Below are 24,186 nucleotides of genomic sequence, written 5' to 3' on the forward strand. Positions count from 1 at the left end.
GGCCCCACCGTGCTAAACTCTTATGCAAGCACAGTAGCAAAACAAAAAGAAATACACTCCAAAGAAATTTGAATACGATTCAGTCTGGAGCAGCTTTGAGTGAAAAAGTATACATGTGAACAGAAAAAAAAATATGGTGGTTCCATGTACATAATTCCATTTGGCCCATTTCTGCTTCCAGTGAAGTCAATTGGACCTTTGCTGATAGCACCAGTGGGAACAGGATTGGGCCCAATGAAGCATATTCCCTAGTTTGTTAAGTCTTCTTTGTGTTGCTTAAGTGCTGCAAAACAGCTCTGAACCAGGCTTAACTGGCCACATGAGGATTCCCTATGCTAGGGGAGTCTTCAGGCAGTATGGAGTGTGACAGCAACTCCTACACTGCCCCTTTCTTGTAAGAGTTGTGGCCAGGGGAAAAGACTGTGAGTATGTCTACACTACAGGATTATTCCGATTATACATAAACCGGTTTTGTAAAACAGATTGTATAAAGTCGAGTGCACGCGGCCACACTAAGCACATTAATTCGGAGGTGTCCCTCCATGTACCGAGGCTAGCGTCGATTTCTGGAGCGTTGTACTGTGGGTAACTATCCCGTAGCTATCCCATAGTTCCCGCAGTCTCCCCCGCCCATTGGAATTCTGGGTTGAGATCCCAATGCATGATGGTGCAAAAACAGTGTCGCGAGTGATTCTAGGTAAATGTCGTTACTCATTCCTTCCTCAATGAAAGCAACGGCAGACAATCATTTCGTGCCCTTTTCCCCTGGATTGCCCTGGCAGACGCCATAGCATGGCAACCATGGAGCCCGTTTTGCCTTTTGTCACTGTCTCTGTATGTGTACTGGATGCCGCTGACAGAGGCGGTACTGCAGCACTACACAGCAGCATTCATTTGCCTTTGCAAGGTAGCAGACATGGTTACCTGTCATTCTGTACCGTCTGCCATGCCATTGTAAATTGGCAATGAGATGACGGTTATCAGTCGTTCTGTACCGTCTGCTACTGTCATGGGTGCTCCTGGCTCACCTTCGCTGAGGTTGGCCGGGGGCGCAAAGACAAAAATGACCAAGGGGTCATTCCTTCCTTTATGTTGTATCTAAAAATAGAGTCAGTCCTCCCTAGAATATGGGGCAAATGTACTAGAGAACCAGTGTATCAGAGAGCACAGCCGCTCCGTGTCAGATCCCACAGAAATGATGAGCTGCATGCCATTCTAGGGGGTACCCCTGCAACAACCCCACTCGTTGCTTCCCTCCTCTCCCAACCCTCCGGGGCTACCGTTGCAGTGTCCCCCCATTTGTGTGATGAAGTAATAAAGAATGCAGGAATAAGAAACATTGACTTGTTACTGAGATAAAATGAGGGGGAGGCAGCCTGCAGCTGCTATGATAGTCCAGGCAGGACATTAAATGGTAGAGGGGAGAGGAGCCCAGCATCCCACTGCTATGATAGTCCAGGCAGTACAGAATCTTTTCTTTAGACATGAAAGTGGGGAGCTAATGGAGCTCAGCCCCCAGTTGCTATGATGAAGACGGTTACCAGCCGTTCTGTACCATCTGCTGGGAATGACCGGGAGTCATTCCTATTTTTACCCAGGCGCCCTCAGCCAACCTCACCTGAGGCCAGCCAGGAGCACTCATGGGATGATGGCAAGGATAGCTACCAGTCCTTCTGCACTGCACCATCTGCCACTGGGGAAGGGAGGGGAGAGTATGCTGCTGTTCAGTGCCCCAGCACCGTGTCTACCTGCAGCATGCAGTAGACATATGGTGACATTGAAAAAAGTCAAGAAACGATTTTTTTCCCTTTTCTTTCACGGTGGGAGGGGGGGTAAATTGATGAGATATACCCTGAACCACCCAGACAATGTGTTTGACCCTACAGGCATTGGGAGCTCAGCCAAGAATGCAAATGCTTTTCGGAGGCTGCGGGGACTGTGGGATAGCTGGAGTCCTCAGTCCCCCCTCCCTCTCTCCATGCGTATCCATTTGATTCTTTGGCTTTCCGTTACACTTGTCACACAGTACTGTGCTGCGGACTCTGTATCATAGCCTGGAGATTTTTTTCAAATGCTTTGGCATTTCATCTTCTGTAACGGAGCTATGATAGAACAGATTTGTCTCCCCATACAGCGATCAGATCCAGTATCTCCCGTACGGTCCATGCTGGAGCTCTTTTTGGATTTGGGACTGCATCGCCACCTATGCTGATCAGAGCTCCATGCTGGGCAAACAGGAAATGCAATTCAAAAGTTCACGGGGCTTTTCCTGTCTACCTGGCCAGTGCATCCGAGTTCAGACTGCTTTCCAGAGTGGTCACAAAGGTGCACTTTGGGATACCGCCTGGAGGCCAATACCATCGATTTGCGGCCACACTAATCCTAATCCGACATGGCAATATCGATTTCAGTGCTACTCCTCTTGTTGGGGAGTGCAGAAACCGGTTTAAAGAGCCCTTTATATAGATATAAAGGGCCTCGTTGTGTGGACGGGTGCAGTGTTAAATAGGTTTAACCGCGTAGTGTAAGCCAGGCCTGTGATCAGGGTGTCTATGTTGTTCCAGCATCCCCAGGTTCCGGTATAACCCTTTGGAGCCATCAGCATCTGGCCAAAAGAGTGTGTTGTGGCAAACTCAGGACACTTAGCTACCAAGCGTGGGGTAGTAATTAGTCCCAGAAGGCTTAACCATGGAGGAATAAGGTTCAGCTGGAACAGGGGTTACCAGGGAGGTAATTAGTTTCAGCTGGCCCCAATGGCTGGAGACCTTTTTAAACCCTCCCTGGCAGGGAAGCAGGGGGGGAGGAGAGAAGTAGAGTAGCTGCCAGTGAGTAGAGGCAGCTGAACTCTAAAAACTTTTCTTGCAAGGCAGGTTGCACTCTCCCCAGAAGGAGAGGAAAACAGAACAAGGGCCTGACTGAGAAGGGATCAGCCAGACCCTGCGCGACTGTGAAGGGCTTTTGCTTTGCCCAAGCCTGTGTCTCCAAGGCTGAGGAGGACTGAGCTAGGAGAGGAGAGACAGGTACTTTGCCACAGTGTATATTGAGAAAGGTTCTTAAAACTAACGGAGTTTTTACACAGCAACATCTTTAAATCCACATAATTCCTTATTACTTATGACTGGGACAGGCTTTTGTCAAATTCTGCCTTCAAGTTATACACCCATCCCCACCCCAAAAACACCATTCACTTCAGATATGATCTGGCTCTTTGGTTGGGATGTAGCTCTTTTATGAAAACAGAACAGAAGGGAAAGCTCTCTATAATAAGGATGATAAAATACTAAGCTGTCAGAGAAAATGTATTAATTCAATTGGAAGCACAGAGTAAGGTTCCAGCTGCCCCTAACAAATATCTCCACATGACTGGTCATTTATGAAAATATGCAAGTGACAATGAAAAACAGATTTCAATAATATAATGTAGCAAAGTTTGCAAACCTTGGGGACCTAACTGCTGCTAATATCAACAGAACACGTAACATTCAACCCAGTGTGAGATATTCATTACTTTTCCAACTGTCCTTCATGGATTGTATAAAAACTCAAATTGTTCTTTCTTCTGTTAACACAAAGTTAACACATAATGTTGCTGTGATTCTAAGAGCAGCAAATGTATTTGTAGAAGTTCTCAGGTTTGATTTCTTCTTAGTTTATTCAGAGTGATTTTCTTACAATAAAAAAAGAATACAGCAAACACATGGAGGGTGGCTTGCATAATGCCCTATAACGGGTGGCTAACTATGGCCCATGGGCCAGATCCAGCCCGCCAGCCATTTTAATCCAGCCCTTGAGATCCCACTGGGGAGCAGGTTCTGGGGCTTGCCCCACTCTGGTGCTCCATCCGGGGAGCAGGACTGAGAGCCACTGCATGCAGCTCCCGGAAGCAGCAGCATGGCCCCTCTCCGGCTCCTATGCACAGGGGCATCCAGAAAGCTTCACTCTGCACACTGCACCTGCCCAACCACCACCCCCGCAGCTCCCATTGGCCGGAAACTACAGCCAATGGGAGCTGCAGGGGCGGTACCTGTGGATGGGGCAGCTTGCAGAATCACCTGGCCATGCATCTGCATAAAAGCCAGAGAAGGGACATGCCGCTGCTTCCAGGAGCTGCTTGAGGTAAGTGCTGCCTGGAGCCTGCACCCCTGAACCCCTCCCTGCACCCCAGTCCCCTGCTCTGATCTCCCTCCTGCCCTGCAAGCCCCTTGGTCCCAGCCCAGACCACCCTCCTACACCCCAAACTCCTCATCTCCAGCCCCACCCCAGAGCCCACACCCCCAGCCAGAGCCCTCAATTCCCCCGTTCCAGCCCAGAGCCCCCTCCCGCACCCTGAACTCCTCATTTTTGGCCCAACCCTGGATCCTGCACCCCCAGCCAGAGCCCTCACTCGCTCCCACACCCCAACCCCAATTTTGTGAGCATTCATTGCCCACCATACTGTTTCTATTCCCAGATGTGGCCCTCAGACCAAAAAGTTTGCCCACCCCTGCCCTATGACCATGGTGAACTTTGGCACATTACAGACTTTCAAACATGCATTGTTATCTATCATAAATATCTGAACTATCTGCAGAAAGAGAACAATTGGATTTGATCATCATTTATTAGTGGGAAAGTGTCCCAGTAAATATATTAACATTAACTAAAGGTCGAATCCAAAGCTCATTGAAGTCAATAGGTGTCTTCCCATTCACTTCAGTGGGTTTTTAGTCAGGGCCTTATGGTGTGTACTCTGAACTAATTGAATTTAATGCTAACAAATACAATTCATCTAGGAAATAAGCAATGCTTTATTTTGACAATGTTATAATGAAAAACAGAGTTAAGACAATGGAGACTTGTTCTGCTGATCTCAGGAATTAAATTCCAGGACAAGATCAATACCAATCTGAGCTTCAGTTAGATATTTTTTTTCTTTCTTCACTGTGAATATTCAGCTGGCACTGTTCCCAGAGTTTGGGAACTGAAAAGAACAGACCTGGGCATAGGGACAATTGTAAATTGCTATTTCATTGAAGTGAATTCAGATATGGGGTTATTTTTTCTTTAATTTTTTTTTGTTTCTTTTGAACTTTCAACACTTCCAACCAAGAGCCAAACTAGATGATGAATCTCAAGAAGTTTTAAGGACAACATGTCATAATGAGGACCTTGTGGCAACTATTTGAGCAGTAGACTGGAACAGACAGTAACACGCCGAGGCTTTTAGTACTGTTGCTTCAGCTACTACAGGGAAAGACTGAGTGACACACATCTGAACATAAGTCAATGCCAACAACCAGCATTTGCTGGGCAGATGTAGAGAAGTTCATTTAAAGAGCAAGTCTGAGGCCTGGTCTACACTACAGGTTTATACCAATTTTAGCAGCGTTAAACCGATTTAACGCTGCACCCGTCCACACGAGGCCCTTTATATCGATATAAAGGGCTCTTTAAACTGGTTTCTGTACTCCTCCCCGACGAGAGGAGTAGCGCTGAAATCGGTATTACCGTATCGGATTAGGGTCAGTGCGGCCACAAATCGACGGTATTGGCCTCCGGGCGGTATCCCACAGTGCATCTTTGTGACAGCTCTGGACAGCAATCTGCACTCGCATGCACTGGCCAGGTAGACAGGAAAAGCCCCGTGAACTTTTGAATTTAATTTCCTGTTTGCCCAGCATGGAGCTCTGATCAGCACAGGTGGCGATGCAGCCCCAAATCCAAAAAGAGCTCCACCATGGACCGTACGGGAGATACTGGATCTGATCGCTGTATGGGGAGACAAATCTGTTCTATCATAGCTCCGTTACAGAAGACGAAATGCCAAAGCATTTGAAAAAAATCTCCAGGCTATGATACAGAGTCCACAGCACAGTGCTGTGTGACAAGCGTAACGGAAAGCTAAAGAATCAAATGGACGCTCATGGAGGAACGGAGGGGGGACTGAGGACTCCAGCTATCCCACAGTCCCCGCAGTTTCCGAAAAGCATTTGCACTCTTGGCTGAGCTCCCAATGCCTGTAGGGTCAAACACATTGTCTGGGGTGGTTCAGGGTATATCTCGTCAATTTACTACCCCTCCCCACCACCTGTGAAAGAAAAGGGAAAAAAATCCTTTCTTGACTTTTTTCAATGTCACTGTATGTCTACTGCATGCTGCTGGCAGACATGGTGCTGGGGCACTGAACAGCAGCATCCTCTTCCCCTCCCTTCCCCGGTGGCAGATGGTACAGTGCAGTAGGACTAGTAGCAGTCCTCGTCATCAGCCCGTGAGTGCTCCTGGTGGCCTCAGGTGAGGTTGGCCGGGGGCGCCTGGGTAAAAATAGGAATGACTCCTGGTTATTCCCAGCAGATGGTACAGAACGGCTGGTAACCATCCTCATCATAGCAACTGGGGGCTGAATTCCATCAGCGCCTCCCCTTTCACGTCTAAAGAAAAGATTCTGTACTGCCTGGACTATCATACCAGCGGGATGCTGGGCTCCTCTCACCTCCACCATTTAATGTCCTGCCTGGATTATCATAGCAGCTGGAGGCTGCCTCCCCCTCATTTTATCTCAGTAACAAGTCAGTGTTTCTTATTCCTGCATTCTTTATTATTTCATCACACAAATGGGGGAACACTGCAATGGTAGCCCAGGAGGCCTGGGGAGGAGGGAAGCAACAGGTGGGGTTGTTGCAGGGACACCCCCTAGAATGGCATGCAGCTCATCCTTTCTGTGGGATCTGACACGGAGCGGCTGTGCTCTCTGGTTCTCTGATACACTGGTTCTCGAGTACACTTGCCTCATATTCTAGGCCGGACTGACTATTTTTAGATAAAACATAAAGGAGGGAATGACCGGGTGGGTCATTCCAATTTTTTCTTTGTGCCCCCGGCCGACCTCAGCGAAGGTCAGCCAGGAGCACCTATGACAGTAGCAGACGATATAAAACGACTGATAACCGTCATCTCATTGCCAATTTACAATGGCATGGCAGACGGTACAGAATGACAGGTAACCATCTCTGCTACCTTGCAAAGGCAAATGAATGCTGCTGTGTAGCGCTGCCGTACCGCCTCTGTCAGCGGCATCCAGTACACATATAGTGACAGCGACAAAAGGCAAAACGGGCTCCATGGTTGCCATGCTATGGCATCTGCCAGGGCAATCCAGGGGAAAAGGGCACGAAATGATTGTCCGCCGTTGCTTTCACGGAGGAAGGAATGAGTAACGACATTTACCCAGAATCACCCGCGACACTGTTTTTGTACCATCATGCATTGGGATCTCAACCCAGAATTCCAATGGGTGGGGGCGACTGCGGGAACTATGAGATAGCTACAGGATAACTACCCACAGTGCAACACTCCGGAAATCGATGCTAGCCTTGGTACATGGACGCACACCACCGAATTATTGTGCTTTGTGTGGCCGTGTGCACTCGACTTTATACAATCTGTTTTACAAAACTGGTTTATGTAATATTGGAATAATCCTGTAGTGTAGACGTACCCTCTGTCAAACCTGGCACGTTGCGGCCAGTTGGTCAATGCAGAAGGCAAATTGGAAATAATAAGGGAACTATACAAAGGGATCTTAGCAATGAAATGCTGTATGTAGAGCGGACACATCAGCACTGGGGAAAGTGGGTGACTCAGACCAAATAGGGAAGACTGACTGGCCATGGAAACAATGGTGTGCTGGGAAGATTCGGCATGGGCCAGCCGAGGAAAACTACACATATAGGAGGTACCCATAAAACCATAAACTTCTAAGAAAATGACACTTCCTCTCCTGTAATGGGCTCTCAGTGAATTTCAGTTTCTTTATTCCATTTCCAGCTAGCTTCAGCTTCCTCATTTTTACTGTAATTTCTCTCCCCAGCGAGGAACATACCCAGACTGTACAGATTACAGTCATTGATGGGCCCCCATTAATAGTCTCCCATTTCGAATGAACCATTGAAGATTATTTTACCAGGGTTAGCACAAATAATGGCTGCAGCAGTTGGATGTCCAGGTCAGCCTAACAATTCATAATTCACCCCAAGGGGTCACAGAGAGGTAAAAAGGCAGCTGTTCCATAGGGTTCGTCAGGGCTAATACCTAGGCTACTCCCTCCAGTCTATCCCTCCTAGGGGCAATTAAACCCTGGCTGCAGATTCCACCACCTACCAGAGCTCACTCAGTTCTTCTGTCTTATTTGGGCTTCCTACACAGTGCCCTCTTGCCCTCCACATGTACTGTACTCCTGCTGCAGGCAGCTGCTGCGTATATATGTTCCCCCTGCTGCTGGCCTCCTTTGACTAATAGTCTACTTCCTGCCTGGCTCTCAGCTTGTCAGTGCCAACTCTCAGGCTGCCTGCTCCCAGGCTTTCTCTCCATAGCCTGCTCCCTGGATGCTGCACCCAACCTGCTGCTCCAGCTCATACAACACCTCTGGTTCTGTCCTGAACCTGTACTCCAAACTCAGGATATTACCTCCTTTACCGCTTCTCTAGACATTGTGGTGCCCTCTACTGATTCTTTCTTTCCAGGTCATCCAGGGCTAGGGGTAGGTGTTGTAGCAGAGTTAGTATGGAGGCTGGATGAGTGTGTTCCTTAGGATACACACTTTGTGGGCTGTGTGAGTGTGTAACTTCTTCCACAAGTGAAGGCTGTTCAGGGGTGTGTCTGCTCATCCCCCCCTCTGCACCTAGAGAGGAAAACTTTCCGTAACAGTGGCACCAGCAGCAGGAGGGGAGGTTCCTCTATACCCTTCTGTACTGGTAAAGAGACAAGGCTGCTTTGCTCATTGAACTCATGCCTGCCTCATTATTCTGTAGCTTGTATGCTAGCTCACCAAAAGGCAGACAGTAAGGTAACAAAACAGTACCTAATACTAAGCATGCAGATTTATAACAATATGTAATCTTGGTTTCCTGAGAGTGGTACCCCAGTGAAATACATTTCACAAAGCAGAGGAGATGAGTAAATAACAGAAAAAACACTATCAGGATACATTAGCAAATATGGGCACGGTGCTCCGACTTTAACCTTATTTCTGCCTGAGAAACATTTCACACTATTGAACATAGCTATGTGTTCTCATTGAAGCAGGCAACTGAACGTTGACAACCAGCCTGTTGCATGTAATTTTTCGCACCATTGATACTGACCTACCTTTCATAGTGATCTTCCATTTACATAGAAACTATTATGTAAATGTATCCCACAGCACTTTATATGCTGTACTGGAGAAACATTCAGGAGCCTGCTTCAGTTAAAACATATGACTGTTCAAAAACAACTACTTATAGGACAAAGATTCTCCTAGCAGACAAAGGATCAAAATCTGAGCTGTGTGTTCAAGGTCAGAATTTGGCCCATATTTAGTTTCCAATATTGCATCTGAACTCCGCATCACAACGGAGCCTTTAAATGGGATCCTTGCTCTTGAAAGGCAACATTTCTATCAGGTAAAGGATCCTCTTCAACCTTTTCCCCAAATGATACTTTTCTTTCAAAGAGTCAAAAGTGCCTTGAAAACAATGGGTTTTGAATGAAATGTCTTTCCCATCTGCTGCTGCTGCTGCAACAATACTATCCTTCACACTTTAATTTTTATGTAAGATGCAAACGTCTAGGGTTCATGTAACGTTAAGGTTGAGAAATTCACCACACAGGAAATTTCAGAAGATAAGAATGCTGCCAAAACATTTACTTGGCCTCAATGTACATCATATACATTAACAGTATAATTTAACATGAAGCTCCAATTCTTGGCTTTTTCAATAATTGTGAGCACTCCAATACACCCCAACAGAGACTAAGTACAGCTGCTATTAAACTATGACACTGTGAGTTATAGGGCATTTCTTGTGATTCAGGCTTACCTGCAAAATGCAACTCATGATATCAGATGCAATTTTTGCATGTGGTGTGTCCTCATCTTTTCCTGAAGGTTTTAGATTGTGCTCTAAACACGACTCCCAGAGAGCCACAAGTGCCTTTCCATGTTTTTCTATGGACGCAGTCTCCCTGATAGCAGTGGTGATTCGAGTGATACAGATTTCCACCACTGCCTGGTCATTGTCGTTAGTCTGGTAGTCCTAATTTTAAAGAAAATATGGGTTTTTAAATTGTATTGTGCAAATGAAGTGTCATCCTTTAAAGAATGCCACAAAATGAACCAGAAGATGTTAAATTAATTTAACCTCCATTTTCTTCATGTCATCTATACAATAAATTAGTAGAATACTGAGAGCAAAACTCTAATCATGTCATAGGTCTTTAACTATTCCAAGTTGTAATTTAACACAAAGGAATAATTTGTGATCCTACAAAAAAATACAGATTAAATTATTAAGATTGTGAATTTTTGTAGTCCCCTATTTTGAAGCTATGGTGTACCTGTTCAATAGATGTGAATGTATGTGCCTTGAAATCCCTGGTTTATATTTTTTCTATTTGTATATTGCTATCAACATTTAAATGTCAACTCTAAAAAAATTACATCCAGGAGTCCAAATAACTTATATTATGCAATTATTTAGACTCTCAGATGTAAACGGAGATATTTCAGATTTACACTAGGAACAGAAATAGATTCAATAGGTCTGTTTCCCTGCATGCTATGTAGTTATTTACATCTGTGCAAACTAGATACAAAATGCTACCAAAACATCCATTTTGCACTAGTGTACATGACTACAATGGAGACTCAGACACAGTATATACAACAACTAACCCTCATGCTAAACTAAATATTCTACCTCAAAGAGGCACAGAGGCCAAACACGAGCTAAGTATTAATCAAAAAATGTTACTTTTACCTGCTAGCCATGCAAATATTTAAGAATTTGGGCTAAATTCAACATTAATTTACAAAAGGATAATTCTGGAGTAACTCTATTAAATCCAGTGGAGTAATTAAATCCACTGGTGTAAATGAGCACATTGGATGTACATTTTAAACTGTTGGGGTGATCAGTTGACCTACCCTAACACATATATCTGATCCTGCAATTTGGCTTTTCCTCCTTGAAATTCCAGGAAAACTCTTCTCCTCTTGTTAAAAAGAGTTTGCTTTATTTTTTAAGATAAAAATTTAATAAAAGCAGAAGTAGAATAATATGGAGATGGCCAGTAAGGTGTTGGCCGGAAACAGAAACAAGCAAGAGATTCATACTAAAGTCTGCATTTGTATTCACTAGCTGCCTTTTAACCACAGAAAGATGTATAGCAGAATACTCTGCAACTCTAGGGGTCTCCCCACATACATGAGGAAAATAAATACACCTTGACAGCTCAAATTCTGAATTTAAAAATTGTGAGAAGCCTTGCTCCACAGCAATAATGAAGTATCTCACTGAGCACTGCTGCCACCTAGTGGAAATTAGCCTTAGGGAATTCAGAAACACAAGAAATCCGTTGTTCTTTAGGATGTAGCATGGGTTAGCAGTTTAGCATGAAGTATCAGTGGCAAATTTAGTCCTTTTGTCTCAGAGGACTAAGATGGGAGGGATATCTGGAAATGCTGATAATATGCCATTAGTGGAAATATACCAGGAATAAGTGGAGTCAAGAGCTAAACTAATTTGAATAATGCTCTGGAAAAATGTGCATCGGTAATTTGCTGTCAAAGAAATGACTCAAGGAAAGAATTGTCTCTGCACAATGATTTCCCTAATTGATGATTTAGAGCATTTGTCGCCACAAGCAACAGTGTGTTCAAAAGTTCTGAAAGTTAGAGGTTGGAATGTTGCCAAAATCCATTTAAAATCACTATGATATCCAGAAAAGTGCATGTACATTTGCTAGTTCAATATATTAGGGTCCTGTTACAGCTGACAATTTCTCTTCTGCAAGCTGATGTATATTCCAATCAAAAGTGGTCACTATGGGGATTTAAGGGTTTGCAAAATGGCTCAGGCTCAAGGCCGCTCTGAAATATAATTGAGAAATGGATTGGGCTGACCCAAGCATTAACACAAGTTGTGCTTTAGTCAAACACGAGATATTGGACTCAATGAAGGGGTAACTGGGTGAAATTCAGTCACCCATGACATACAGGAGGTCAGACTAGATGATCTAATGGTCCCTTCTCGCCTTAAACTACATGAATCCATGGTACAGAAGAGTTAGAGAGATCTAAACCGATAAACAGTTTCTTAAAATGCTTTCAGAGTATCTTATCTTTGTCTGTCTCCTACCAACTCCTGCAGTACTTTAGCAGCTGAATTCAGCAACATCACAATGTGGCAGGGATGGAGGGAAGTTTGACGCTATAATAAGATTACTTATTGCTTTGGTTAGCAAATAATTAAAAGAAGCTACTCATATGAGAGGAGGGGTGGGTGAGAAGAGGAGTGGGAGAAAACTTAGAAGAAAAGGGCAGGAGGAAGAGAGAGAGAAAGAGATGAATTGAGAAAAGGTGAAAAGCTAAAAACAGAATGGATTGAAAGAAAATAAAATCAAGGTTGCCAGCAAGCGGGTGGGTGAAGAAAGTGTCCATGTCTTTGCGTGATAGCAACGTATAGCCCTGGAATGACTGTGTCTGTGAGCACTTCCCATTCATTCTCAGGTCCTCCAATCAATATCCATCCTTCAGCCTGTGGATTCAACTCCCTTCAGTGCGCTAGTTTTCATACTGTCTTTTGGTCAGATTAACAAAAGATCAGTACTGGACTATGCTGATAGGTTATCTGTCAGCCACTCTGGGAGTCCCACACAAGAGTAGAAGATAAGCTGGCAAAGAGAGCACACTTGAAGGAGAGAACTGGTGGCTCAGAATACGGAGAATTTAAGCTACCCTCACAAAGAGTGCTGAGTACCAGGTCAACTATTATTTCTTATGCTGCTCTGTCTCCTTCAGAAGCTTATAGAGTGCTGTAACAGAACTGAGAAAACAACCAATGCAGGGACTTCTCCTGTTAGTGGCAATTCCATCAGAACAAAATTTAGAAGGGCTGCTGATCTGGGTGTCATCCTGTCAGAAATGAAATGATGGCATTTATGTTCTTGCACTATGGCACATGCATTCTTTATTTCATTCATAGCCATAGCATGACTTTAACATCTATTAATCATGTATTAACCCTCAATACACTATAAATGGATGCTTAATGTGAAGTGTGACTAAGATCAGTTTAAATTATTTTTCTTAAAATAAAATTCAGAAGAATGAGAACTGAATGCAAGACCTGAAGTCTTTGAATCTGACATTTTGTTTAGGACTTTTGTGGTTTTTAAAAGGTTAGATTTATTATCTGCTTTTGGTGTTCAGCTTATTCTGTCATTGTTTTCTGACCTTTCTTTTCACAATATATTATCTCATGCAGAAGGATGGCAGTGCATGTCTTACTTACTGGAGATGAACTAATTATTTTTATTTGCTCAAGAGCTTCTGACAGGCTTCCTTCTATCTCAGCATCATCTAAGGAGAATAGATCCCCTGCACGTGAAAGGTCCTTTTGTCCCAAAACCAGCCCAAATAGATGATGCATGGCTTATGTGTTCTGCCAGTCAGACAAATCTCTGCTTGTACCATGTGCTTCAGTCAAATGAGGCTGGTGATGTAGCAACCCATAACCTTGTCAGCAGTTTACTAGGTACAATAAAACCTTTTGCACATTCTGAGGCCTCTTCTGCCACGATCTGGAAAAAAAAATGCACATATTAGCAAAAGTCTGGGAATGTCACCTTGTGATTCACCAAAGATTTTTCAATGAGTGCCTGTGAAAGGTACTTAATCCCTCATTCAGCAAAGTACTTAATAAGCATGTGTCTAACTTTAGGAATGTAATAGTCAAAAATACATCTGCTTAAGTGTATTACTGAATCAGAGACTACACAGATAGCTATAAAGAAAGAAGCCTTCTCTATTTCATTCTATTCAGGTTGTTATACTATCCTCATCACCATGATATCTGAGCACTTTCCAAAAGGGTATTAAGTGCCATGACTAACATCTGTCACAGATGACTCTTTTTTTACCCTCTCCCCAGAGAGAAACTGTGTGAGCAGGATGTGTGTGTGTTTGTGTGTGTGTTTTAGTTATTACGTGCACACTCTGCCTTCTGTTTAGGCACTGAACAGGTACAGCAGGCTAAGAACAGTGCCCTAGATCTGAACTGGAGGAGAAACTGGACCAGAAAGCCAGGTTATGCAACTGTTACTTATGATGAACTGGGACTACGCATGCGAGTAAGGTTTTCACAACTGAATCCTGATGTATGAAAAAACCCTGCAATGAGGATGAGCTAAGACTCCTTTTTCCCCATACATCAGCTGTAGGCAATCCTTATGTACAACAACTGTCCAAAATTCCACAAGGAATATTTTATATATTGCATGCTTTATGTATTTCTTGCCTACTTTAAATTATGCTGTTCTTTACCATTGATGATGGAAAATTATCTGCTACCTGAGTCTTGCAGGACATCAATATTACGGGATAATCCAAGAGATATCTGTGGTGTTCAGGTACCATACTGAAAAGCACGATATAAGAAATAGAATAGAAAAGGCATTACTGGTGCTGGTAACCTGCATAGTGCAGCAATAACAACTCACTAAGAAGCCACAACAAATTTCCCTTGATCTGAGTACAAGGACCAGGTTTTAATACCCCTAAGCATGATGAGCAATACCTGACTCCATGAGAAATCCTATTGATTTCAGTGTGGCCATTCAAGAGTTTGTAAATGGCTGATCTATCCCTTTAAGGGCAGTGGAGTCCTGAGGCCAGCCAACCCTGTTCCAAAGTATGGTATCTTTAGGAACAGGTCTCTCTGGGAAGGATCATCATGTGACTACCTGCTGTGAATTATAAGTGTCTGAGCTAAAAAGGAAGCCTACAGGCAAATGGAAGCTGTCCTGTAGCAGAGCTAGGATGATCGGCTGGGGCAGGATTCAAGCACAGCCCAATGAAGTAGAGCTGTGCAGACCTTGCTCCAACAGAAGGAGGAGTTTGAGCATGTTATGTTCATAGCATTCACACAGAGAATTCAATAAAAACATAAATAATGGTGCTGGAGAGTTGCAATATAGCACTACTTTCTTTCTTAAACTCCAGAACCCTAATGCACAAGAACCCAAAAACTGAGAGACAAAGCAAGCTGTTCCCTAAACCAGAGAGGCACAACCCACCTTACTCCAGGCTAGCTCACTGCAAACTGACAGCAGGTAGGCCCAGATCACACACATTCCTACAGTGCTCCTTAATTTGCAAGCAGGATCAAGAAAACACCCTCAAAGTTAAAGTTATAGCTGATAATTTTAAGAGTTTTCAATGCACCGCAGAGCACAGGGACTGGGAGTAGGATAAGACTTGGGGGAAGGTCTCTTGGGGCCAGAGTGGGACCACCAGAGCTCCAAAGCTCAGCGGGAATTGAGGAGCACAGAGAGAGAGAGAGAGAGACAGAGCCTGAACCCCTGAAACAAGGGTATATTGGAAGGCCTGAGGAATGACTAAAGGAACTGTGTATTTGGTTTGTGAGGACTTAATAAATTACAGCCCAAAAGAGGGAACATTATTTTAAAACTCTTGTGTGCATGAGAGTTGATTAGAGAACCAAGAGAGGAACTGAGGCAGGGTGACTGCAGTGACTTTTTCCAGGACTGTGCCTGCAACAGGCCTGAATATTGAAAGCATCTAGAGCAAGTGATAAAATCATAGTGAGCAGGAATACAGGAAAGGGCCCTTCAAAGGCTACAATATCTCAGATACAGATGGAGACAGAACCTGCAGCTCTGCAATGATAGAAATAGTCTGCTGACTGAATGGATACTCCAAACGTGGGAGAAAAATGCAGAAACTGGGCTTGTTTTGGCTTAATTGGCATGTGAGTTGCTTGTTGGCTAGTTTTTGGCTTGTAGCTTGTTGCTTGTTTCTTGTTGCTTGATTGTAGCTTGTTGCTTCTTTTTTTTGATCGGCTACCTGCAAGCAGAGCAAGGAGGGCCAAGCAGGGGTAAGGGGGGGCAAGCAGGGGCAAGTGGGGAGAGAGTCAGGGGTGCCCAGTGGACCTACCACAGTCCCAGACTGAACGCCGGGGAGATCTAGTTACATAGAGTGTTGGGGTTCTCAGGGATAAGCTTGATTTTGGGGTTATTGTGAAAGTTGGGGTGCTTATTTACCCCATGAAAGTTGGGAACTGTGTGACAGAGAAAAGAATGAACCACATGAGGAATAAAGTACATTTGCAAACACTCGCAAATATATGCAAACAGCAGCTAGCCTTTACATTTCATCATAATCACAAGAGGAAACTAAATACACATCACATGATCCCAGTAAATTAAACATACACATTAGAAGAAAGGTTACAGGCTTTAAGCAGTATGAAATCTTCTCTGAAAAGGCAAAGAATAAGAAAATATTTTCCCAGAATGCATCAACTCTGTTACATATAAAAACGATGATCTGACAACCTAGAGGTATGTCTTAAGCCAACACAACCTAAAACACTCTCTTTTGTCATTGAAACAGAGTCTTCATTTTGTAAGACCTCTACAATGGGTCAATCTACACTATCTTGTCAAGGCCTAACTTACTTGGTGACTCTTTAATTATATAGATCTTTGACACAACAGAACTCATAAGTTAGGTACGGAAATGAGCTATTAGATTATGTGCCATAGCCCACAGCCAAAGAGAATTGATCTCTATTTTTTATGTCCAGTCCAGTTTTAAATGTCCCAAATGATAGGGCTGCCACCATTTCCCTTGGAGAACAATTGCACAGTTGAATAGATCTAATCGTCAAGAAATTTGCCTGATATTTCAACTAAATATTCCCTTACTTTCATTGTATTAGTCCTTGTTATTCCCCACTGCATCTTCTCCCTTTTTTAAACTATCTTAGACTTATATTTCACACTGCCAGCCACCACTTCCTGAAGCGATAGAGACTTAGCTCTTGAAAGCATTTCACATGAGAAAATTCCTTCAGCCCCTTTATCAGTTCTACTGCTCTTCTCTGAAGTCCCTCCTGTTTGTCAATATCTTCTCGTAATGGGGTGTCACAAAATGAACACAATATTCCAAGTCACAGCAGAGAAACTGTGAACTGGACTACTACTTCCAGTTTCACGCCATAAAGACTCCTCTAGAGCCCAAACAACGTAAGTAAATATGCCTAAATGTTGATGTTAGGTGTATCTATACATGGAACAAATTCATAAAATAATCAGAGTGAGGCAACTTCGGCCTAATCACTAGTGGCTACCATTGTAGGAGTACTATATAAAAGATATATGATTACATAGATACTTGATATAAACAGTGCAATTTATTGATATAAGAATATGTAGCATTGTTCATGAGTTAGTAGGTTCAATAATGTTGTTATTGTTGCTACACATTGCAAATGTCTTCCTGAGTCTAGCTCTTAACAGCTACCAAGACTAATGGTGAGATTCTGCTATCTTTTGCATTTGTATAAATTATTTCAGTGCCATACTCTAGATTTATACCAATGTAACTGAGCAGAATTTGCCATAAGTGTGCTAACAGTGAAGTGTGAATATTCTGAGTTTTGAAAATAAATCATGTCTGAAAGTGTTTGGAGGTTTAAGGAGAAATGCATGTATCATAAGCATGGTAAAGGCAGAATCTTGCAAAGAATGAATTATTTGTGGGGTGGTTGGTTGTATGGTGGGGCTGGATAAGAAAGGTGGTGTAAGAGTCAAAAGATGGGATCAAATGTAACCATACTTGCCTGGAATTTCTGCATTAAATCAAGCTGCTGCATTACTGCTAGCAATCTGCCATAGAGAGCCTCTAGAAGTGACAGGGAGTGCACCTTAAACGAAACCTATGCATACTAGTTATTGGTTGTAAGGAGCATGGCTCAAAACAAGGCTGGACTTAAGTTTTGCAGCTCCTGATCTCATCCAGATTCCTCCTCATGGATAAATCTCACTTATTCTGTGTACTTGCAATACGGAAGCTGTTTCTTACCTGCCCAAGACCTTCTCACCTCAATCTGTGGTGACCCATAATTTATTTGAGTGACTCCATGTCCATTGGTGACCCTCTGTACATACACATTGACCCAAAAGCCAGGAGATGAAACCAAAGGGCAACTCTCTAAGAGATATGCAGGAAACTCAATCTCTGCAGCTGCCTGCAGGCAGCAGAACAGGTCAGGGATAGCATTTTGACTGGAGGGCTCAGTGCATGCATGCATGCAGGACCGAGGAGAGCAAGGTCTTAATGAAGGCATGTATACTGTATAGGTTTGAGGTATCCTTCATATATAATTAGCACAGAGAATCCCATGCCTAAGCAATATGTATATTATATGGTCAAATATGAAACTTTTTAATGTATTTCTAATTCCCATGTATAGTTTCCACCAGCACACTGACTGGTCATACCTGTGTGATACTACCACTTAGAATTGATGTCAGTCCTGGGTAAGAGAACTCTCAAAATGCCTACTCATAGCATACACATTTCATTTATTTTTGATACACCATAAAATGGCATTTTAAAAAATGTGGAGAGGTTACATTATGGAAAATGCTTCAAGTTGTATTGATTAAAAAATATATAAATACAGTACCAGTGGGCTGTCTCCAAAGCAAAATTTTATCAGTACAGATAATAATTCTTGTCATAAAGAATCCTCATTGATTCTACAAGAAAGAGGTTCAGTCAGGTGTATCTCACAATGGATCATACACTCAAGGCCGCAAAAACTCATCTCACCTGGGACCTTAATTTGAGCTCTACCTGCAGTGTTGTAAGTAAACAGTTCACGTACAACCACCTGTGATCTGTTCAGATCTCTTATATTTGTAATTCAATGTACCAGGCTAAATTTATAATCTCATTTACACTAGTTTTATGCCTTTTTTTCAGAAACAATTGTAAAATATCAAACAAAGGTCAAAACTGATGCAGAGCACTGAGGTCTTTTTTGGAAATAATTCAGCGAAACAACAGTCTCTACTTAAATAACATGCCAAATACACTGCATTCATCCTGCGGTGAGCCTACTATTTTAGATTTTATATTTTAACTGCAAAGATTTGTATCAGTGCAGCAGATTTTACTTTTTCTGGACCATTCACAACAAAACAGAAAGAGAGCTAGTAGAATGTGCAAATTAAATCAACCAAACTAAAAGCACAATGGACTAGATTCTCCTGTCAACTACAGTGAGGTAATCAGGAGTAACTACATACAAGTCATGAGAAGTCATTGATATGAATGAGAGAAGCAGGCCCACTGTATTCATATTCAGTATTTCTTACATTTAAAGATGAAAATCCACAGAACAACAAATACAAACAGGTGATTTTTTACCTGTGCGTGGCTCCCCAATGACATTCTTTAGTGGCACAGCTGCAGAGTTGAACTTGGTTGATATTCAGCTTTGCCTTTATGCTACAACAGGCAGCATCCAAGGGCATAACAAGTGGAAAGTTATGGAATGTACTGTTAACCAGTGAACCTGAAGCTGTTAATTACAGTGCCAGGAGTAAGGAATTCAAGGAATGCAGACTAAAGCAGCCTAAAAGTTACCAGTGGCTTGATCAGGTGACTAGAATAACCTAAATGCAAAGTGGCCTTATGTGAATGAAATGCTCTGTTCCTAGGACAAAACAGAAGCCTACTCAAAGTGAGTGCGGTGTGTGTCTAATAGAGAAAACAGAACTCTCTGTGTTAGTGAAAAGCTATCCTTCCCTGGGAAGAATGTAAAAAGACCCCAGTAAGCTTATGCTTTTTGAAAGAAAGAGGGCAAGTGAATAAAACAACCAGAGAGAAGCTTTACTATCCCAAAGAATAAATGTGGCCATTCCATAAAACAGCTCATGAATACAAAGGAAGACCTGAACATTACTTGAGCTTTTATCATTGATTTAATAAACAGCATCACACAATCTCTGCACACACGACCTACATCGATGCTCGAGTCAGGACAAGCCTGCGGTCCATGTCCATGTCCATGTCCACTCTTTGAACACGCACTTTGATCTCACAAGTTGAAATGCAAGCACCCTCTCTTTGAGCTTTTGGAAAGGCTATTTCACCTACAATGCTCCTGAATTTTAACTTCCCCAAGACTGCCTTGTGAGGTGTGGGAGCAGAACCAAATCTAAGCCAGCAACAATGCATTAAATGGTAATCAGTTGTTCAAGAGATGTGGTGAAATAAATGGGGTTATAAGTAACTTCAGGGGGAAAAAATACCAGGTATTAAAGGGCTGTTCAAAGCAGCAGAGAAAGACTACAAGCAGAAGCCAGAAAAAATTCAAATTGGAAATTAGGCAGAAATTTTTAACAGTGAGGGGGATTAACCATTGGAACAAACTACCAAGGGAAGTGGTTCATTCGCCATCTCTTGATGTCTTTGAATCAAGAGTGGATTCCTTTCTGGAAAATCAAACACAAATTATTGGGCTCAATACAGGGCTAACTGGGTTACATTTAAGGACCTGTGATATACAGGAAGTCAGGATTTAATGGTACCTTATGGTCTTAAACTATGAAATTCAGCCCCCAATGAATTCAATGGCAAAACTCCCATTGATTTCAGTAGGACCAGGATTTCACCCACTATATCTCCTTAATGGATAATTAGTGAAGCGGGGCCCTTTCTTCCAGTCACTGAGTCTACCCTTCTTCAGAGGTACTTGAATTTTCAGAGAAGAAAGGTTACAAGCATTGTCTATTTTAATTTAATTTAATAAAATAATTAATAATAATACCATGTGTGATTGGTAAATATCATTATATCCATATCACAAAAACGTTAAGTGATTTACCTAAAGTCACACAATCAATCTGTGGTAAGATCCACAACAGACACAGAGAGTCTTGATTCTTGTTTCTCTTCACCAAATCACTAGACCACACTACTCCTTTAACTGGAAATATGGATAAAAAACATAGTTTAAGACAACTATTTTATAGGGCCAAATTCTCTGCTTGTGAAATTCTTTGAAGTCAATGGGAATTATGCCAACAGACAATTTGACCCATAGTGTAAGAAGCCAATACTATTGCAAACAGTCTTTGGAAATCCTCCCACATTCACAACAGGTTGGTCTCAGTTTATATTATAACTAATTAGAGACCAAACTGACATATGTGCATATTTTAGTCACCAAAGCACAGGATATTATTCGGCTATGCTGTCACTGTTTCAAATGGAACATTCTAAATCTCTTCCTCTCTCTGAGGAAAGTGATATTTTGAGGCATACTCCAGAAACCTGTGAAGGTGTCTGCATCTGCTATAGGCCAGATTTTCAGCAGAGCTCAGCTCCCATTTAGGCACTCTCCTCATCGCCAGATTACAAAAAGGATTCCAGGCCTTATTCTCCTCTCATTTGTACCAATTTTACACCAGTATAACAGCAATGACTTCAGTGGATTTACTCCTGATTTGTACCTCAGGAAAGGGAAAATCAGGCATCTCAATCTTTCATAATGGTTTAGCTCCCTGCCTCAAACAGATTCCATTTAGCAGTTTTTATAGAACGTATTAAGGACAATGCCAGAAGACATTTCCTTACTGTATGTTCTCTGAAATTGAGGCTACCTCTTCAAAAAGCTACAGTGTCTTAACTTCTAATTATGACAAATCTCCTTAAAAGTTTCATTATGTAACACTGCTGAAAAGATTTACACATGCAGGACATTTCAGCTCTTATAAGGAGAAGATTTAAGCACTTCCTTGTTCATTACAAGCTTATGCTGTTTGCTTCTTATTATCCGATAATTTTTATTAATGTGAGCAAACCATAGCATTTTCTTGTGATTAAATACAGCGTTTATTCTCTTTGCTTCTCCGTACAAGGAAACCAGTTTCATAGGCCACTAAAGTAACATTTCCTGTAGGGTCTGGGTGGTTGATAATACTTCCTCAAAGCATGGTTCCTCATCTCTCCTCATGAGCATCTTGATGCTATTTCACCTACCTCTGTTCTCTGCTATAAAATGAGTTAGCATTTAAGTAGCCCACCTCCCTAAAATAAAATATTGTGGAACAAGCATGCCATTTGCTACCATCACACTCTTCGCTCTGCTTGCGTGTGTTTTACCCCTCCCTCTACCCTGACTTTTCTATTTAGATTGTAAGCTTTTCAGGGCAGGGACCATCTACTCCTTGGTGTTTGAACAGTACTTGGCACAATGGGGCCCTATTCTCGGTTGGTCCTTCAGCTACCATAGTAAACATTAATAATAATTAAGCAGAAAAAATGTTAGACACATTACTTTAGGTGCTCTGCTTCTTCCACTGGTACTCTGTGCATTTCCAGATCTAAATCAAAGTCCAATTCCTAATTTTAATGTCCATTTTAATGTATTTTAGGACAGGTTTCCCTTTCCATAACCCGCTGAGACAGATGCACTCTCATTGGGGACCTTGAAGATATTAGTGTCCAAGGTGATCTCTTGGTAGCTGGAGGCACAGCATTCTTATCAGAACTCCTTATTAGAGGTTATCAGAATGAAACCTAGTCTGACAGGTTTCAGCGTTTGATGCAAAACACTCACCTCTATGCATAATAATTGCTCTCATAACTGAAGAGAAACAATAAAAATTCCAAGTATAAAGGCAACTGGACCTAACTGTGAGTCTTAATATTGCCTTAGGTGCTTAGATTCTACAGAAATAGATAAATTAGAAATACAAGTGGGCTGGGCTGGAAATAACATCATACTTAAGCAAAGCAAATTTTGCAAGAATTGCAGCCACAGTCTTTATTTTTAAAGTATTTATAATGAAACTATTGTTGCTAATTTTCGTCCAGACAGTGCCATGTCACTGAAAACAGTGCAAAAAGGGAGAAATCTTAAATTTATGGATTAAGTTGTGCCCCAAGCAACTGGAGCATGCAAAACAAAAAAAATACAAAGAAAGAAAAAAAATTCCTACATGGTTTCTGATTTGGGTCACCTAGTTTCAGACATTTGGGACCTGATTTTCAAAGGTTCAGACCATCCTCTGTTGCCTTCAACTGAAGCTGTAAAAAATCAGAGCCAAAGTTTCTTCAGGTTGGACATCCAAAAATGGAGGTACTCAATGGTGGCCACTTCAGCAAGTACTCGGCTAGACCAGTGAATATCTTGTGAGGGAAGTTACTTAGCAATGCACACTGACATGTGCCCAGCTTCAAAAGTAGGCTGAGCACACAGCACAAAATCCTGGGTGATGTCATATCCATGATAGGCTCCAGACACTCAAACCCATTACAGATAGCTCCTGTCTGCTCCTAAAGCCATGGACAAGGTTGTGATCTAACACATCAAGGCAAGACAGCTGCTGAGTGCCAATCATCATTGGACTAGGACAGCCTTGATTTGAAAAAAAAAAGGTCTATAGTATTATGCCAGTTTAAAAGTGTATCCAACAGGAAACTTGTGGAATTCGTCAACTCCTTCCACCTTTCTCCAAACTCCACTCTTGTTTGTTATGTGTTAATTTGTTGTGGACATTATGCATGGTTATGTTTTCAGGCTGCAATGTGACATAATAGTAGACATGCTACAAAATCAGCCCATTTTGCTAAAGTTGGAGTATTTCCAGTAAATTTTAATTTTGTTCTTTACTCTGGCACCAACTAACAACGGGAGCCAATAGCTCTTTGCTTTCTATTTTTAGCATGGACTAAAGATAATATATATGTTCCAGGAACTAAAAGTGATCTAAAAATTAGCATACAGGCAGTGCTCAAACTGATGGGGAATTACAGAGTGCCTATAACTACATCAAATAATTTAGATTTAAATATACAGGTCAGGGAAAGAATAGCAGAGAAGGAGAAATCTCTTTATTAAAGGGATCTTGCAATTGAAGAGCCAGGAGGCCAGAGATCTTGCTATGCCATGAACTTTCTCTGTGCTCTTATGCAAGACACAACTTCTCAGTGCTTCAGTAACTCTATTAAATGGAGAAAATCATTTTTGCTCATCTCAATGGTTTGGTAACAGATTTAATCTATTAAACTCTATAAAGTACTTTGACATCCTTGGCTGGAAGAAACTATAGAAAGGCAAAATAGTATCAGTAAATTTTTACCTTTTACGCATTGTATATGGACATGACAAAAAGGTACTGCAGGCTACAGCCAGAAATGGGAGGGTGCGCTTTGCTAAATTTAGGAGCCACTTCAAACCAGAGGACTGAAGATTCTACATTTAGGACCCAGTCCTGAAAAGCTTAAACGTATGAGTAATCCCATTAAACTCAATAGGATTATTCATGTATGTAAATTACATGTGC

General features: G+C 42.2%; 1 protein-coding gene across 6 annotated transcripts in view; it reads right to left on the reverse strand.

Moving 5' to 3' along the window:
* VEPH1 (ventricular zone expressed PH domain containing 1) overlaps positions 1-24,186 on the reverse strand; it is a 175,071-nt gene that overhangs the window by 148,040 nt on the left and 2,845 nt on the right. For 5 of the 6 annotated variants that reach the window (XM_050965874.1, XM_050965876.1, XM_050965877.1 and 2 more), the window contains exons 1-3: positions 19,259-19,336; positions 13,311-13,599; positions 9,837-10,052 (exon numbers count right to left, since the gene is read on the reverse strand). In XM_050965874.1, coding sequence (XP_050821831.1) covers positions 9,837-10,052; positions 13,311-13,448 — 354 coding nt within the window. In that variant the 5' untranslated portion in view covers positions 13,449-13,599; positions 19,259-19,336. Of the gene's footprint in view, positions 1-9,836; positions 10,053-13,310; positions 13,600-19,258; positions 19,337-24,186 lie in introns of those variants that run through there. The other variant, XM_050965875.1, reaches the window with a different exon arrangement.

Source organism: Gopherus flavomarginatus, chromosome 8, assembly GCF_025201925.1.
Source record: "Gopherus flavomarginatus isolate rGopFla2 chromosome 8, rGopFla2.mat.asm, whole genome shotgun sequence".
In the NCBI taxonomy this organism is placed as follows: Eukaryota; Metazoa; Chordata; order Testudines; family Testudinidae; genus Gopherus; species Gopherus flavomarginatus.